We start from the raw sequence: 19,173 nt of genomic DNA on the forward strand, positions 1-19,173 counted from the left end.
ACAACCACCAACAGTAGCAGTAATAATAGTACCAAACAGCAGGGTAATTGTCCTCCCCCAGCTGGGGTGAAGTTACGGGCAAAACCGCAAGCACAGCAAAAACAACAACAACAGCAACAAAAGCTGAAGTCAGATAATCATCATAACAACAATTCGTCATCAACAACATCCTCTGCAGCAGTGGTGGCCCCGGGAAAAGTTGATTCGTCATCCACATCATCACCTGGCAAAGTCGCCGCCTTATCAACATCTACGAAGCCCACACATGGCCACAATACCACAAGTGAGGAAATTTCTGGCGGTGTCCAGGATACCATTTATTTATGCAACTTTCGGGTATCCGTTGATGGTGAATGGCTATGCCTAAAGGAGCTGCAAGATATCGATAGTACCCCAGCACCCATTAGTGCTTCGTCGGGTGTATTGGCTGGTAGTGGTGGTGGTGGCGGTTCTAGCAATAATCGCAATTCTCAATACTCGCAAAAGAATAAACGCTATTCGGCTGGTGATCGTCACTCCTATGCGGGCAGTGGCAGCGGCGGTGGTGGCCCCTTCGAGGATAATGGTATATTTGCTTTACACAATTTTATAGCTGGTCGTCGTCTGTTTGTCGATGAGCAAGAGCACGCTTTTAGAACAAATATGCTTATGGCACCACATGCACGTGAAAGTGGTTTTGTTGGTGTTTTCGGTGGTGGTGGCAACGGTGCTTCAAATGAATGGTCAAATCTTTGTAGGTTGCTTTTTATGATATTTTATTTAAATTTAGCAAAAAAACTTGTATACCTACAGCTAAATTATTTTGTTTTCTTTTTTTGTTTCTTTGTACAATTTGGCAATTATTCTACTTTTTATTTGTTTATTTTAATTATTTTTTATTACTTGTATACATATACCTTGCCATACACAGTGCGGTAAAGGGTATTATGTATATGTAATTTAGTAGAGTAGTCTCGGGAATCTTCTGCTCACGTATTTTTGTAATGGAAGTAAAGGTTAGGTTAGTCAGCGACACAGGAGATGCTCAATTGTCTCCGTCTACTCCTCGTCAGTAATCAGTAATATCATGGTCCCATTTAGTGGTAAAGGCCCTGATATTGCAATGACCAGTAATGACTCCTGTTATTACTCTAATTTCAGCTTTGCTCAGGTTGAACAGTGAGTTTGTTCTCTTAGTTGCAGGATTGGCCACATAAATCTTGAAACATTGCAACTATGTTCGTTGTCGAAGAATACCTCAAAATTCCGAAAAAGATGACAGATGGGTGGTTTGATTGAGCAATCGATTGCTAGATCTGTAGATTGAGATTCCCGTCTATATAATTCGTCTGATGTCACCGTGTCCTGCCGGTTGCTGTTAGTGAGTGTTTCCAAAACTGTTCTACACTCGAGGGCGACCTCAGGTTTGATATTACAGGATTTCATGGCTTTAAGAGCCGCCTGACTATCCACAAAGATATCCACCGGTTCAACGACCTATGCATCCAGACTTTTTATCAATTTCGCTGCCTTCCAAATAGCGGAGAGCGGAAGCTTGTAAAACACTAAAGTTGCTATCCAGCTTGTAGGTAAGCTCAAGGCCTAGTCTTTCACAATAGACGTCAGCCCATGTACCTTCTTCCATCTTGGACCCGTCTGTATATAAAGCCAGAGGAGGGTTGCTACGGTTCTAGTCGTCTCTACTAGGGATAACGACATCTTCATCGTCGAAGTAAAGGATGCTTTCCTCATCCAATTGTGATGAAATTTTGAGTCGATTTATGACCCAATTGAAATTGCTGATTACCGATTCAGATTAAATATAAATATTTTATCCGTACTAAAAATTATTTATATTGACCCAAGTTTCAGGCCAAAGAGGGTATATACACTTGCCTCATCGAAATATTGGTTTTAGACCCCGCGTTTCAGAGAATTTGCAATCGATTTACAAATGTCCGTTCGTTTGTCCACCTATCTGGCCAGCTGGTGCACACGATAACTCTCAAAGGAAATAATGGATTCCTTCAAAACTTTACATGTCTTAATATTTCTTCCAAACTTAGTTCAAGTTCGAATATGGGGAATATTGGTCCACTCCTTCTGGTACCTCCCCCACAAAGTGGTCAAAATTGTGCAAAAAATTCATTTTATAATATCATGCGAACGAAATATCTGATTTGAACCAAGCTTTATACAACCTAATATCTTTGCCAAGCCTAGAACAAGTAAAAAGATGGGACCCATTGGTCCTCTCCTTTTGGTACCTCCACCCCACATGCGTTCAAAATTCTCAATATTTATAAATCCAATATCAGTCGAATGGAATGTTCGATTTGAAAGAAGCTTTGCACAACCTATTATCTATACCAAGTCGAGATGAAGTCCGAAGATGGAACCCATTGGTCCACTCTTTTTGGTTTCTCCCCCACATAGGTCAAAATGTTCAATATTTATAAATCCAATATCATGCGAATGGAATGTCCGATTTAAACTAAACTTTGTACCACCTAATATCTTTACCAATCTTAGATCAAGTAAAAAGATTAGACCTATTGGTCCACTCCTTCTGGTACCTCCCCCGCATAAGGTCAACATTTTTAATATTTTTAAATCCAATTTCAGGCTAATGGAATGTCCGATTTGAACCAAGCCTTGTACAACTTATTATCTCTACCAAACCAAGATGAAGTCCGAAGATGGGACCCATTGGCCCACTCTTTGCGGTTCCTCCCACACAAATAGTCAAAATTTTCAATATTTATAAATCCAATTTCAGGCGAATGGAATGTTCGATTTGAAACAAACCTTGCACAAGGCTGCGGGTATATATCTATCGGCAATACCGATTGACACTTCTTTACTTGTTCGGTTCTCATTTGGTAGCAAATCTTTGAAGACCCCCTGCCCTTAATTAGCCCTATGGGTATTTATAAATACGACTAGCCTCTATACAGCCCCATGGGTATTTACAAAGACCTCTGGCCTCTATACAGCTCCATGAGCCTTTAGAAAGACCTTTGGCTTCTATACAGTCACATGGGCTTTAAAAATAACTCTGTCCTGCCCCATGGGTCTTTATAAAGACCATTGACCTCTATACAGCCCCATGGGTCTTTATAAAGACCATTGACCTCTATACAGCCCCATTGGCCTTTATAAAGACCTTTGCCCTTATGGAACGGTTGTTCCATAAGCCGAGCTTAAATTAGATTTCCAAGCGCGTCGGACTTGTGCGCATCTCATCCAATTTGAAAGATCATGTTCCGAAGTGTTGTCTTCTACTTGATCTTTCCATCGGATTCGTGGCCTTCCCCTTCTACATGAACCATCACTCGTATCGCTTTTATATGCGTTTTAAGTGGCGGAATCCGCATCCATACTCACAACATGACCTAGTCAACGTAGTCGCTGCATCTCTATCCGTCTGACTATGTCGACGTCAGAGAATATTTGGCATAGCTCATGATTCATTCGATTCATTCATGGTTCAGATCGGCCCATAGATCTTCCGGAGAATTTTCCTCTCAAACACTCCAAGAGCTGCCTCGTCTGTTTGGGCAAGTACCCATGCTTCTGGTGCATACAACAGCGCGGGTAATATCAGCGTCTTGTAGCGTATGAGTTTGGTCTGGCGAGAGGTGGCCTTGCTTTTGAGTTGCTTACTCAGACCATAGTAGCATCTGTTGACCAACACTTTTCTGCTTTGGATTTCAAAGCTGATGTTATTAGTTTTTATGGCGTTACCGAGGTATATAAAATCGTCCACTACCTCGGAGCTGTAGTTTTCAAGTTCCACAGTTGGTCCGAGTCTACTGGATGTCTTGCGCATTGATACCATCAGCTTCTCGCCATTTACTGCAGGTCCGACTTTGGCAGACTCCTTTTTCAAATTGGTTCAAAGGTGGCTGTTATCGACCCATTAAGTCGATGTCTTTTGGCAATTTCGTTTATTTTCAAATGTAATCTGAGGAACACAGATGGTGCGGAGATCACCTTAAATTCTGTTGTGATTTTACGTGGGGTAAAATTATTATCGACCCATTAAGTCGATGTCTTTTGGCAATTTCGTTTATTTTCAAATGCAATCTGAGGAACACAGATGGTGCGGAGATCACCTTAAATTCAGTTGTGATTTTACGTGGGGTAAAATACGATTTGATTTTTTTTATGTTTTGAATGTTTGTGTGGCTAATCCCGCCCAGAGAATAATGGCATCACTGAATTTCGGTCATTATCTTCAAGACAAGATTTTCTGCCATCCACTATCTGCGAATGTGTCCGATAGCATTCAACCCTGATCTCCTTATATGGAGCAGAACATAATTAAGAACCTATCCGCTTAATTTCCTCAAAGTCTAAATTCCAACTCAAGTTCGTTAAGAATATTTCAGAACTTTGTTCTCTTTATTAGGGAAATATATAAACCACAGAAAAAATAAGTAACAAATAAATAGTTAGGAAATAAATTAAAAAAGCCTGTGTTCATACTTTATCGAACATAACAAAATATCTTTTTTCAAATTATCCCACTAAATAGATGAAAATGTTGTTTCCCAGCTGGATTTACTCTGAAATTTGGATAAGGGAAAGAAAAAGATTTTATAACAAAAATTCTATTTAAAATATTCAAAACTATACATTACTCTTTGCTAGATTTTTCGTTTTCCCAACTTCTCTACGCTTTTCCACCTTGTTATCATTTTTATTATTAACAGAGGCAGCTGCAGATGTTGTGGGTTTTTCATTAATCCGTACTGCCTTTGGAGGAGGAGATTTTAATTGATTCGTATCCTCTGCCTCCGAAGAAGAATAATTTAATGACATTGTCTCTATAATTGCAGGGCCAGAATGTTTGGTACGAAAACATTTCGGTGGTATTTGACACATTAACGAAGACGATGATGAGGAACCGGTGATACTTCCTGCATATTTCGATCTTTTCAGATTATTATTTCTCATTGGTTTACCACCACCATGCAGTACCGATTTTGATTGGGCATTTAACAATTCAGTTTCTTCATCATCCTCATTGTCGTGTGCTCCAGATGATTTTCTTTTTGGATTACCATAGCCCCGCAGACGCACATCTTTGTTGCTGGCCGGTTTTTTCTTTTTTAATTTAAGCCAACATACAATGGCCACCATCAGCAGAATTATTAGGGGTATTGTTACCACCAACACTATTATATAGAGTGGTATTTTATGGAAATTCATATTCAATTTGTCTTGAAAACTTTGTGTAGTTCCTTGGGTGATATTTTGTTGCTCTTTTTCCAATGGAGAGGGATTTTTTGTTTGTTCTTTAGGTTTATTTTGTTTCGATACTTTATTTGCCTTGTCACCGACTCCTCCCCCGTCTTCTTCCAAATAATCACTATAATCTCCATTATAGTGATCATAGTTATCTGCCGACCACAGATTTTGTTCGTGTTTAGATTTCCTTAGGATATCTAGAAATTCTTTGGATTTCTCCTCTCCCAGACTTGCGGAACTTTTCTTTTGCCTTAGCTCCCCTTGTTGGTACTCCCTAGGCTGCCATTTGTATTGCTTTTTCCTTGATGGTTTTCTTCTTATGGTTTCTAAAATTTGTAAGACCCCACCCAATCCAGGATAAAACACATCATCGGATAAATGAATTTGTAAATTTTCCAATATCCAACGTTTTAATTCACGCTGATAACAATCGACAGGAATTTCTTCATAATGATAACATTTCCTCAGAGTTTGATAAAATTCCAACACGATATAAGCCGATCGGGGAGATTTTAAATCATACACACGTTTCCTCTTAAACGGCAACCACAAATTACCCAAATATCCCTGATCATCGTCTGCTTCTAATTTCGGTAATGCCACAATCATTTTATCCGTATCGATATTTTCGTTTTCTAATATTTCCAAACGATCGCAGGAGGCAGAAGAACGATCATTATTAAAATTAATTGTCAGAGGTTCAATTTCCACAATATCCAATTCTTGTAGAACATCTTCCAGAGCTGCCTGCCAACCATTACCATTGGTATTGAGTAGATTTTTACATTGTTGATGTAGAGAGAGGATATTCTCTATCTGCGACAGGCTTGCCAATCCCGCATAATAGGAATATTTTGCCACCGGAATTAAATAGAAATTTAAATATCCACCTAGAGTATCGAAATAGACCTTTTCGAAGAGATTACTTGTGGATTCTGTAGATATTGTCGCTATCAGCTGATGACAGGTTTGGAAATATTCCATTAACACCATTATCATTTCATCTGTTAGGAGGGTTTTTGGTAGATCCTTTGGTATTAGATTCTGAAAATGGAAATAGGAGTTTTTTTTATTGGAAATTATTTTTTAAGGAATATTTTAAAAAATCAGACGTCCTTACGAGGGCAATTCGGAAAGTTGTTAGCCGGTTTAAACCGAAAAAGTTAAGTGTTTTGAAAACTTTTATCTCTGTTATGAACACATGTTAAATTTTATTTCGATCTGGCAACTCCTTCATATATAAACAGGTGTTCAAAAAAGACGCATCAATAATAATATTTTAACCATGTCGTTTTAATATTGGGGGGTTGTGACTTATCCGTCCACTCCTTCTAGTACCTCACTCATAATGGGTCAAAATTGTGAAACTTTGTAAATCTTATATGAAACGAACAGATTATCCAAATTTCATCCAAACTTTTCTCATCGTAATATTCGAATCCATCGAACGAACTCTTCAGCTACCTTCACCATAATGGGTTAAAATTTTGAAAATTTGTTAATCCAATAAAATTGGTATAGATTTTCCGATTGGATTTCAAATGTGCACATCGTTATATTTCTTTCAAAACTAATTCAAGTTCGAAAATGATACCAATCCGTCCCTTCTTGTATCTCCCACACGAAGTAGTCAAAATTTAGCTAAAAATAATTTTTTTGTATTATGCGAACGGACTATCCGATTCGCATAATACAATATACTAACTAATTTTAATAATGTTGGTAGATCGAACTTATCGGCCCACTTCTTCTGGTACCTCCCCACACTGGGTCAAAATTTTGAAAATTTGTAAATCTCACATGAAGCGAACAGATTCCTATTTTATATAAACTTTGACAATGGTAATATTTTATCTTACATAGATCTAGTTTGAAGATGGGAACCGTTGGTCCACTGTCCTCCTTTACCTCCCACAAGAAGAAATGTTGCTGAGAATTTATTTTGTAAAAACATTCGAACGGACTATCTGATTTAAACTGAACTTTGTACAACCTAATATTTTAACCATGTCTGTATAATGTTGGGAGATCGGCCTTATCGGTCCAGTCCTTCTAATACCTCCCCACAAAGAATCAACATTTTTAAATTTTTTAAATCTCACGAAATATCCAATTTCATCCAAACTTTGCACATGGTAACACATTTACCTTACATAGATCAAGTTTGAAGATAGGACCCGTTGATTCACTTCTTCAACATTTTGAATTTTTGTTAATCAAATATCATGATAATGGAATGTCTGATTTGATTCAAAATTTCTAGATCGTAATATTTTGCAAACCTACATTAAATCTTAAGAAGGGCCACCCTCTTCTGGTACCTCTCCAAAGTTGGCCAACTCTTTGATAAAAATATAGACCTTAAATAAAGCGAATAACCTGTGTTTTTTCCGTAGACCTCCGAAGAACTTGGGCTGAGGATTTAAATCTGTCGGCAACATCGACTGACAATTTTTTATTTATTTTTTTAATCGGAATATTGTGATAGTTTTCAATAATTATATTGAGAGCGTCTCATATACCCATGGTAGTCGGTCCGTCCGAATTTTGTCCTTTCCTTACTTCTTACCTCAAAATCTCTGCGTATTATCAACATTTGAATGTCCTCTGCAGAAAAACACTTCTGTGGGGAATTTCCAAAAAGATTTGTGCCTAGGAAATTGTCTATATTCAAACTATCAGACTCCTCCTCCTCATTTGTTGGACAGTCTTCAACTTCTTCATGTTTGTGGGAGGTTATAATTTTGTTTCTCATCATTTTTGTAATGCCTTTTAACTCATTATTATCATCATCGTGTTTTTGTTTTGCTGCCTTATTCATTTTATTTGCATTTGAATCATCCTGTGGCTCTTCTCTCGAAGGAGTTTCATAGAAATTTTGAAAATATTTGACTTGATAGTTGGGAAAAATGTCATTGCTGGGTGGATTATTAAAATCTATAAAATTTGGCATATCCTTTTGCTTCATATAAGTAAGTCCTGCATTTTTAACGGGTAACTGCTGCTGTGTGGGATAATTGCCAACACCATCATATTTATTATTATGTATATATTGCTCTAAATGTGGTTGTTGTTCTTGTTCCTCAACGTTATTGTAATTCTGTGTCGACCAGCCAGCTGCTGTAAAAATATTTCGGCTATTTTCTTCTTTTTTCTTCGTATCTTTAGGTTTTGTTAAATATTTACTAATCAGCTTTTGGTCATCAACTTCCCTATTATTATCCTTATTGTGCACCACATTGAAATAATCCATTTTATCACCATCATAATTTACAGGATATTTTGTTGCAACATTATCGTAATTAATCTTGTTATTCACCTTGCCATCATATATTTTTTCTTTTGCTCTACCCGAAATTTTCATCAAATCCTTGTGCCTTTCATTATTCAATGCCGTTTGCACTTTAAAGTCATCACCAAAATCTGTTGTATCGCTTTCAGCCGCCGCTCCTATATCGATAATTGGCTTTTCCACAGTTCGAATATTCCAATCGTATAGATCGACAGCCGAACATGTCGAAGATATTATTGCAATAACTATTAATGTAAATTTCAAAATAATTTCCATATATTTTCAATTTTTCCTTCTAATTTATTATTTATGTGTTGTATTTTCCAAGAAAATATTATTTTTCTTTATTTTTATTTTGACACTTTCTTTTTAATTTCATTTGCAAAGAAGAAGAATTAAGATTTTGAATGGTTGTAAAAAAAATTGGGTTTTGGGATTAATTTTGAAAAATGTTTTCTATATGATTGCCATAAGTTCCATGGGAATGCAAGACGAATTTTAAAAATGGTTGTATTATTAGTACGTTTACATTGTTCCGTATTTATTAAATCCCGTAGATCTAAATTATAAATTCCATTACACATATGTGAAATAAATCCTCATAGACGAGGAATCTTTACCGGATTCCTCATTAAAATGCCGTTCATAAATGGATCTTTTGGGGACTTCTGTAGATTGACAAATTTTCCTTCTTTCTTCTCGATACGTCCACCTCATGTAAAGCAGTATCCACTGATTTGCCTTTTATGTCGGCATGCTGGATTTGTTAATTTTATTGGGGTTGATAGTATTCCTAATGTCAGAGTCTAGTATCTTTTCTAGAGTCTTAAGTAGAAAGGAAGAGAGGCTAAAGGAAGAGAGGCTATAGTATTTAGGTAGCGTATGACTCGGTTCCAAGGCCTTCTGGATTAAGGTCACCGTTACTTCTTTCCATAGACTTGGTATGTACGATAAAAGCAGCCAAGCCCTAAAAAATGTTCTGCAAAATGACCAATACATCGTTATGCCATCTGGGCCTGGGGATTTGTAGGATTGAAAGCTATTTATTGCCCATACCAATTTTGGGTAGCTTGTAGTATTATCTATCAATATCTCCCCTTCTCTGGCTAGAGTCATATGCCGATGCGCACACCGCATTTCGTCATTAGGGTCCTTACAACCAGGGAAGTGGGTTGCTGATAGAAGATCAAGAGTCTCTCCGTCGGAGTTTGTCCACGCCCTGTCGCTTCGCTTAATACTACCTATAGATTTCGAACCTTTAGATATTACTATGGGAAATCTGTCCGCTTCCTTCACTCCTTCGATCGACTTGCTATAGCAAACCCAAGACCTCCCCAACAAAGGTTTAAAATTTTCAATATTTTTAAATCTAATATAAGGTTGATGCAATGTCCGATTTGATCCTAACTGTACATATCGTAAAATTTCTTTCAAACTTCGAAGTTAAGAAAATCGGGCCAGTTCTTCTGATAACTCCCCAACAAAATGGTCAAAATTGAGCTGAAAATCAATTTCATAATATCATGCGAAAAGAGCATCCGATTCAAATCAAACTTAGCATTTTAACTTGTTGGGAGATGCCACATATCGGTCCTCTTCTTCTAGTACCTCCCCACAATGGGCCAACATTTTGAAAATTGGTAAATCTCCTATGGAGTGAATAGAATATGCAAATTTCATCCGAACTTTGCAAATCGTAATATTTGTACTTAGCCTAGATCGAATCCAAAGATGGGATACATCGATTCGCACCTTTGGCACCTGCCCCATAATGAGTCAACATTTTGATCAGTTGTTGATCCAATAACAACGGTATGAAACGTCCGATTCGATGTCAAATGATCACATCTTAATATTTCTTTCAAATTTAATTCATGTTGGAAGATAAAACCCTTCTCGTAAGGGACCCGTTGGTCTCATCTTTCTGGTAACTTCCCCACAAAGTGTCAACATTTTGCAAATCTCCTTTGAAAGATCTCTTGAGTCTTCTAAAGATAATAAAAACCTATAGAGAGGAAATAAATAGAAGATATTTTGCACCTTCTATTGATCCCTTGCATCTTCCTGTGGTCCAAAAATCTTGAAAACTGTCAAATAGGGATGGAAGATCTATATAGATCTCAAAGATGAAGGAGCTATTGGAACTTCTAACAATAGAGGACATACAATTCTCAAAATATAAAAAAACTCTCTAAATGGTCTAATTCTTGGTTAGCCACAATTCTTGGTTGGTGACCCACAGATCCGCAATAACGAGAATTCCTTCTGCAGGTACTCCTTGCCAAGAACATCCCTAGTCAGAAGACTTCCATATGTTCTCTGACGTCAATACACCATCTAAAGGTATTTTCTTGCTGAAGCCATTCTGATAAGCAGAACCCACACCTCCTTCATGTCTTTTACAGTTCGAAGGTCTTCGATAGGTTTTATATGAGTGAGGGGTCTTATGAACTTCTAAATATGGCCTTAATAAGTTTTTCATACGTTTTAGTCCAACACGGACCTAGTAAAGTTTTGATATAGTCAGAATAACTTATAAATCATCTCTATACCTTGCAAATCCTCTACACGAATTCTATAGATCATATATAGACCTTTTACTGGTCTTTAATATACACAAATTCTTCTCAAGACCTTGCAGAGAACAACCGTAGCCAGAAGACTTTTTGCGGGTCTTCTGTATCGATGTTTAAGTCTGTACGTATCAGACAGGTAGATTTCACTTTATATACTTAAATATTTCGGGGATTTCTTTTTTATTTTAAATTCGTCTTGCATTTTCAAGGACTTCAAATTAAAATCGAAATACTCTAAAAAAATCCGTACTCATTGTCTATTTGCCACTTTTCTTTTGTGTGTGTGTGTGAACAATTGGTATTTTCAGCACGTGATCCAGCCGAAATTGAACGCAGTAATTTGGTAAATATTTGTAAATTAGTAGTCAAAGAGCTACTAGAACAATCGGTACGCTATGGTCGGATGTTGGATTCGGATCATTTACCATTGCAACATTTTTTCATTGTCATTGAACATGTGCTGGGACATGGTTTGCGAACAAAAAAGGTAAAATAACAACAAAAACAAGTATTTCCCAGTACAAAATTAAGAAAAAAATAATCTTAGGGTTTATTGGGTCCACGCAAAGAGCTGTGGGATCTATTGCAGTGTGTTGAAACCTATTGTCCTGAGGCACAAGATATAACAGCCAGTGTACGTGATTTACCCACGGTGCGTACACATATAGGTCGTGCCCGGGCCTGGTTGCGTATTGCTTTAATGCAAAAAAAGTTGGCCGATTATCTGCAGGCGTTGATCGAACATCGTGAAGATGCTCTCTACGATTACTATGAACCACATGCTCTCATGATGAGTGATGAGGTATTATAACTGTTCCTTCTTATTATGGAATTCATCTTTATTTTCTGATTATTTTTCATCTACCTCCCATTTTTCAGATTGTTATAATAATGGGCATATTAGTTGGCCTAAATGTTATCGATTGTAATTTATGTGTTAAAGAAGAAGATTTAGACTCACAGCAAGGTGTTATCGATTTTTCATTATATCTACGTTCAAGTTCTCGCAACAATGATATGGAAGAGGACAGTAACCAACAGCAACAAAATCAATCACAAACAAATATGGATGCGAATGGTCAGGGTAATATGATTGCTGTATTGGATCAGAAAAATTATATTGAAGAATTAAATCGTCATTTAAAGTGAGTGTTTTTGGTTTTCGAAAATGAAAAGATATCAGAGAGAGAGAGAGAGATGGAGAAAGAGAGGAGGAGAAGCGACCTCGTGTGCAAGCTCTTTTACAGGCGAAATTTTTTAAAAATTTAAGAATTTTCTAGGCTCTGAGACGATCTAATAATCTAGCTTGGAAAGAAGAATTTCAAGATATTTTATCTTAGCAGTAAAACTTTCAGAAGTTCTTAATGGAGTGAAAATTAAATACAGAAGATCACTATATATAGGTAGAACCGGAACATAGGTTTCCTATAAAGAGAAGATGTACCAAACGTTCCGACTTTATACACCTTTTTCAAATATTATTCAAAACGTTTCAATTGCAGTTCGAGAATTTCATTTGTAATTCGAAAACTCAATTTGCAATTCATAACATTTCACTTCTATTAATGATCTTATTTCAAATGTAATTCGAGAATTCCATATGTAATTTACAACATACAATTTGCAATTCGATAATTCCATTTGCAATTCATAACATATCAGTTGTAATTCGAGAATTTCATTTGTAATTAATAGAAAACCTTTCGAAATTCAAACAATTCCATTTAAAATTCGTAAACTTCCATTTTAAATTCCATGTATTGCATTTGAAATTAATAAAATTCCATTTGAAAGTTACATAATACCATTGGAAATTCTTAAGATTTGATTTGAAATACATAATATTTCATTTGTTTTTCATAACAATTAATTTTATTTTAAAATTGAAATTTGTAGTGTTTCATTAGAAATTCAAAGGAATCCGTTTAAAATTCAAAGAATTCGGCTTGAAATTTATAACATTTCACTTGTAATTCAAAATATTTCAGTTGCAATTCGTAACAATTCATTTCAAATTCATAAATATTCTTTGTGTTTTACCAATAATATTTTTCGAATTTAAAATGAAATGTTATGAATAACAAATGAAATGTTATGAATAACAAATGATATGTTATGTATTTCAAATTAAATGTTATGTATTTCAAATGAAATGTTATATATTTCAAACGAACTTTTATGAATTTCAAATGCAATATTTTGAATTTCAAATGGAATACTATGAATGTTATATATTTCAAATGAAATGTTATATATTTCAAATGAAATGTTATACATTTTAAAGGAAATCTTATGTATTTCAAATGAAATGTTATGAACTGGAAAACTGAACTGTTATGAACTGTTCAAAAAAGACGCATCCGCAATTTTTTACAAGGGAAAAATTAGAAATGCGTGCTTTCATTGTAAAAAATTGCGGATGCTTCTTTTTTGAACAGCTGTTTCTATATGAAGGAGTTGCCATTTTATTTTCGAAGCCTTCTGCAGATAGTAGGCCCTTTAACGTCATCCTATAGTTGGAAAACTTTTTTTTCTGTTTTTACCGAGCTTTTTGTGCTACGCTAAGAAGTTTCCGAACTGCCCCTGTAGGTTTTATTTTCGAAGCCTTCTGCAGATAGTAGGTCCTTCAACGTCATCCTATAGTTGGAAAACTTTTCAAAAGTCTTCTATAAACAGAATATCTAGATTTTGAGTAGAAGTCCTGCAATGACGACAAACCTTCTACATCTGAAACTTCTACCGCAGATTTACTAAAAATGTTTTACAGAGGTAAGAGGTATGTTCTTTATCTAGAAAAAAATTTAATTTTTATAATCGGAAGATATTCTATAACTTTCATTTATATTCAGAATAAAATCCGTAGGTCTTTACTCCTAGATGTCATTTATAAACACATGACTTATCCTTTTATTTTTTGAGGTCCAAAAACAGGTCTCTTATAAGCGGAAGACCTTGTAGTCAGAATAGCTTCTAAATGTCCTCAATATCTCGTGAAGCCTCCACAAGTATTCTATACGCCAAATACAAGTCCGAAGTCAGATATCTATTTCTAATTGGAAAGTCTTGCATAAATTCGGAATTCCATATAAAGGTCGGTTCATTATTAAGTATTCCGAGGATAGAACGTGCTTGTAACTGACGTCTACTAGTCAGAACATTTTCTCAATGATATTTGTATTAGTCTTCAATTAGTTTTAGTTTTTCTGAGGTCTTCATAGAGGCCTTTCTTGAGAAGAAAGTCTTTTAATTTTTGTGTCTTTTTATAGGGTTTTTATTTCGGCTTCTGGTAAATGAAATCATTTTGACAAGCATTCTGTGGATAACGGGTTTTGCAGAGAACTTACGCATTTCCTCTATAGTCAGAAGACTTTTTGCAGGTCTTCTAAAGGACATATTTTGTCTAAAGTCGTTTTCTTTGAAAGATGTTCTATGTGGAAAATTTAAATTACAGTTAAAATCCCTTTTATATATCTTCTATAAGAGAAATATCTTTCGAAGCGTCTTCTATAGTCTGAACTTATTTTCAGTGTCCTGTAAACCGAGAAGAACTTCTACAAGTCTTCTACAATGGTATTTTATAGCCTTTTATTTCGACTTGTGGACGAAAGATCTTCCAGAAACATTCAGCAGATAAAATACTTTCAATGTGCGATCCATAAGTAGGAAATAGTTTTTAATAGTCTGAATAACTCCAAAGGACTTTTAAAATCTACTATCGAATCACCTTTTACAGGACTTCTACAGCCTTTTATTTATTTTAGCCTTTCAGAAGCCTTTTGTACATAAAAGTCCTTTAATCTATGTTCCATAAGTAGGGTCCTATATATCCTTATATTTTTGTAACCTTCGAAATACCCTCAAGAAGCCCTCTGTACATAAAAGAACTTGGAGAGGTCCCCCACAGAATACCTTATCTTCTCTCTTTCCCCATCACTCTCAATTTCTTCGTCGTCGCCGCATTATTCAAAAATTTTAATAAAAAAATAACATTCGAAAAAACTCTGCTGCAGCGCAACGGTGGCAAATTTGCAGGCCAAAGTTGAATCGTTGACCACAACAAATGCATTAATGAAAGAGGATTTGGCTATAGCCCGAAACAGTTTGTTAGCATTACAAGCCGAAAATCAGGCTATGAGGCAAAATTCTATAGCAAGTATGTTATTTGTATTATTTCTCTAAAACACTGAAAAGAAACACTGTTAAAAATATTCAAAAATTTCCTTAAAACCCAAAAGATGTTGGACCCCCATCATTGAATTCCAATCAGAGTGGTGGTGGTGACAATATTTCAAATAATTCCAAAGACAGCAACGATAAAAATGCTGTGGAAGCTCTGAAAAACGAATTGGATAAGGAAAAGAAAAAGACGGTGGAATTGGAAAAAGAATTAAAACTGCAAATCGCTTTAAAAGCTGAATCGGATATGGCTATGAAACTGCTGGAAAAGGATATACATGAGAAACAGGATACCATCGTTTCGTTACGGTTGCAATTGGATGAAATTAAACAAATCAATTTGGAAATGTATCGTAAATTACAGGTTGGTAAACATTCCAAAATTAAATACTAAACTCAAAATAAAATAGCAGAGGCAGATTGTGAATTCTCGCAACAACAACAAACATCAATGTTGTTAAGCGTAAGAAGAAGAAGCATTCGTTTCCATCACTAAATCAATCATAAACATCATCATCATCATAAAAAATGATCAGATCATCAATGAAAAATCAGATCACAACTAACCCCCCAACTCATTCTTGGAGACCTAACCTCAATTTTTTTTTTTTTTGGTTTTCTTTTTTTAATTTATTTTTGTGTTTAATTTTTGTTTTATTTATTTTTTTAATAATTAACTGTTATTGTTGTTGAAATACCATTTTTTTAATTTTTAAAAATATATGGCTTACAGAATTTTTGTTTCAAAATGGCAGCTACTTTTATAAGTTTTCTATTTGTAAAACTCCTCCTCAACTATTTCATATCCTACATCCATCATCATATTTTGAATAAATATCAAAACAAACATATCTTAACCAACAACCATACTCCCACTGCTACTACAAATGCTATTGCCAATACAACAACAACACATCCGGAACGCTGAAATTAGGAATGTGAAGATGAGCTGACACAAAAGGGTGAAATGGTGGCACGCCTACAAAACAAAGCCTCGCAAATCGGTAACATTTTACAATCACTGGAAAAGAAATACGAAAATAAAATGGATACATCCATGATGGGATCGACTGTAGCATCGGCTGCGGAAAAATCACCCACTAGTCGTCGACAACAAAATCTCCAGATATTCGAGGCCCTCACCAAAAAACATAAACAAGACATTGGACCACCGATGAAACGTTTACATTTAAAAATGGATGGTATACCGCCATTTAATCCAAATAATTATCGTAAATCACCCTCTGCAACATCGGAAAAATTCCATGAATCCATACCGGAGGTGAAGACACCAATGTCAGCGAAATCTCTTAAACTTTGTATGGATGAGGGTAATGTTGGAACTGGAACTACTACTACTGTTGATGATCCTCAGCATCACGACAATACACAACATGATAATAAGAATGCTGCGGATGCAGATACAGAAATGCCACCGGTAGCCGCCTCATTACCCAATAACACTACATCAACTGCAGCGATGAGTACATTTTTTGCAGCAGCAACAACAGCAGCTGAAGAAAAAACGCCAACAGCTGCTGTCCCAGCAACAACGGCTGTTAATTAAAAATTGAAAAAAAAATTCTCTATTTTTTCGTATTTTAGAAGTTTAACAACCATTTATAAGTATTTTGTTTAGATTATATATGAAGTTAATTGCATTTAGTATTTAGTTTTAATATTATATAGAGATTTAAAATCTCTATTCTAAAAAAAACATCGAATAGATGCACCCATATCGTCTTATACATGATCGATCAAACTATTTAAATGTTAACAAATCAGATTTTTCCCAATTCTTAATTTTATAGAACAAATTTTCCCAAGTGGACTGTTATATTCCACAATGATCGCTTGAATTAAAGGGGCACATACGAGGGAAGTTCGGAAAGTTCTTAGCGTAGCAAAAAAAGCGCGGTATAAAAAAAGTTAAGTGTTTTGGAAACTTCCATCTCTGTTATGAACACATGCTAATTTTTTTTCGATCTGGCAACTCCTTCATATAGAAAGAGCTGTTCAAAAAAGACGCATCCGCAATTTTTTACAATGAAAACAAGCACTTTGCTAGACTAAGAACTTTCCGAACTGGCTTCGTAAATGTCGAACTGGTTCCAAAGCCTTCTGGACTTGCACTTGTCTTACAACACCTATATATTTATAGGATACTCCTCAGAAGATATTGTACTAGTGTTTTTTTGTGGAACGAATTACTTCGGATATTTTATCGCTAGAAAATCAAGTCTTTTTACCTTTCTTATAGCTTGGAAAAATTATATAGCTTCCTGGATGTTGTTTATAGACTCATGACATTCTATAGGTCTTCGATAGGCATAAGATTTTGTTTTATTATTTCAAAAACTTCCGAAAAAACTCATGTTCAACAAGTGTACTGTTATGTTCCAGGATGTAGCCTGCATTGAATCGTCGAAGGTACATATACAACGTGAGATAAAAAAACTGCAACAAAGTCAAACGCCATAATTTTTGCATTTTTTTTAAATTTTATTGAATGAAAGCAAAAAATGTCGGAAATAGCATCAAATTGTATAATAAATTTAGATTTGTTCGAATTGGTCACCTTTGACACGAATTATGGTCTTCAAACGGCCAATGAAACTGTTACACGCTGTGCGAATGTTGCTCTGCGGTATTTTGACCCATTCCCGGCGAAACGCTTGCTTGAGGTGATCGACACTTTGGTATTTTTCTGTCCCAACCTTGCTTTCCAAAATACTCCAGCAGAATAATAGTCTAACGGATTGGTATCCGGAGATTTTTGTGTCCATTGTGCGCTGGAAATGAAGCGATGAACGTCATTTTGTAACCATTCTTGGGTGGCGCATGCTGAGTGCGATGGAGCTGAGTCCTGTTGGAATGTCCAAGGTCTGCGGCATTTATTCTGATGCCACGGTCAATTAATACGAGCGGAGATCGACCATCGGCTGTTATGACTGCCCACACCATCACCATGGCCGGCGCTTGAGTTCTGGTGGCCAGCTGAAGGTGCACATTTTCAGCTGACCTCTTTGGCAAGTAAACATAATCATTTTGACTGCTGGACAACGAATGTTTTCTCATCGGAGCAAACAAAATTCGTCTATATTCGTTCTGTTGCGGTGTAAGTTCTTGTACTTTTTGGAATTTCAATGGCTTTACCCCGAGCTCATATTCCAATATTTGCCGAATCGGCCACTGCTTGCTTAACGTCGGGCTATGCTACCAATATCACGGTAACGAACGATGGTACGATACACAAAACCATTCGCTATTGTTTGTTTTCATTTGCAAGCGAATGTCAGAAAGAATTTCAACCATCAAACGAAACAAACGATCGGCCAAACGCGAACATTCGTTTTGCGAATGCTCGTTTGGTAAAGAACCGCGATAAATTCATTCGTAAAATGAGCCCAAAACGAAAATCATTCGCAAGCGAATTTTACATTCGCTCACGAATAACAACAAAAATTCGCGAATGCTCGTGACTTCTCACACATTCATTCGTTGTGTGTGTTTACTTTTTTATGATCTTTTTATTTGTTGTTGTTTTTAACAGCGCTCGTGAGAAACGAATGTTCGTGAAAGATCGAATCGAATTCTCGCCGTGAGCATTCGTGAGAAAAAGCATATTTTAATTCGTTCGCCGTACCCTGCTTTTTGGGTTATGGAGTCGAAATAGCAGGAGTCTTGTTGCTTAGTGTAGATGATCTTCAAATTTATCATAATACTTCGTGCATAACCACTTGGAGCACAATGTCTCCAAAGGAGATCTGGGCAATTTAGTACGATAATGTACATTTTTTTCTTATTCTTATCTGGTATTATGATTTTTTGTTATTATAAATAATATACCATATAGTAACATGTTTTATTTGTAAAAAAAATAAATAAATAAAG

General features: G+C 35.8%; 1 protein-coding gene across 1 annotated transcript in view; it reads left to right on the top strand.

Annotated features, from left to right (window-relative positions):
- The window catches only part of LOC133321499 (RUN and FYVE domain-containing protein 2-like), a 33,483-nt gene that overhangs the window by 8,708 nt on the left and 5,602 nt on the right, over positions 1–19,173 (top strand). Inside the window, exons 3-8 of the mRNA XM_061530620.1 lie at positions 15–733; positions 11,412–11,590; positions 11,651–11,905; positions 11,983–12,248; positions 15,114–15,260; positions 15,373–15,643. Of these exons, the coding sequence (XP_061386604.1) occupies positions 15–733; positions 11,412–11,590; positions 11,651–11,905; positions 11,983–12,248; positions 15,114–15,260; positions 15,373–15,643 (1,837 nt within the window). The remainder of the gene's footprint in view (positions 1–14; positions 734–11,411; positions 11,591–11,650; positions 11,906–11,982; positions 12,249–15,113; positions 15,261–15,372; positions 15,644–19,173) is intronic.

The sequence above is a fragment of the Musca vetustissima genome, unplaced genomic scaffold, assembly GCF_032173495.1.
Source record: "Musca vetustissima isolate MV318-11 ecotype Yass unplaced genomic scaffold, APGP_CSIRO_Mvet_v1 utg28214, whole genome shotgun sequence".
In the NCBI taxonomy this organism is placed as follows: Eukaryota; Metazoa; Arthropoda; class Insecta; order Diptera; family Muscidae; genus Musca; species Musca vetustissima.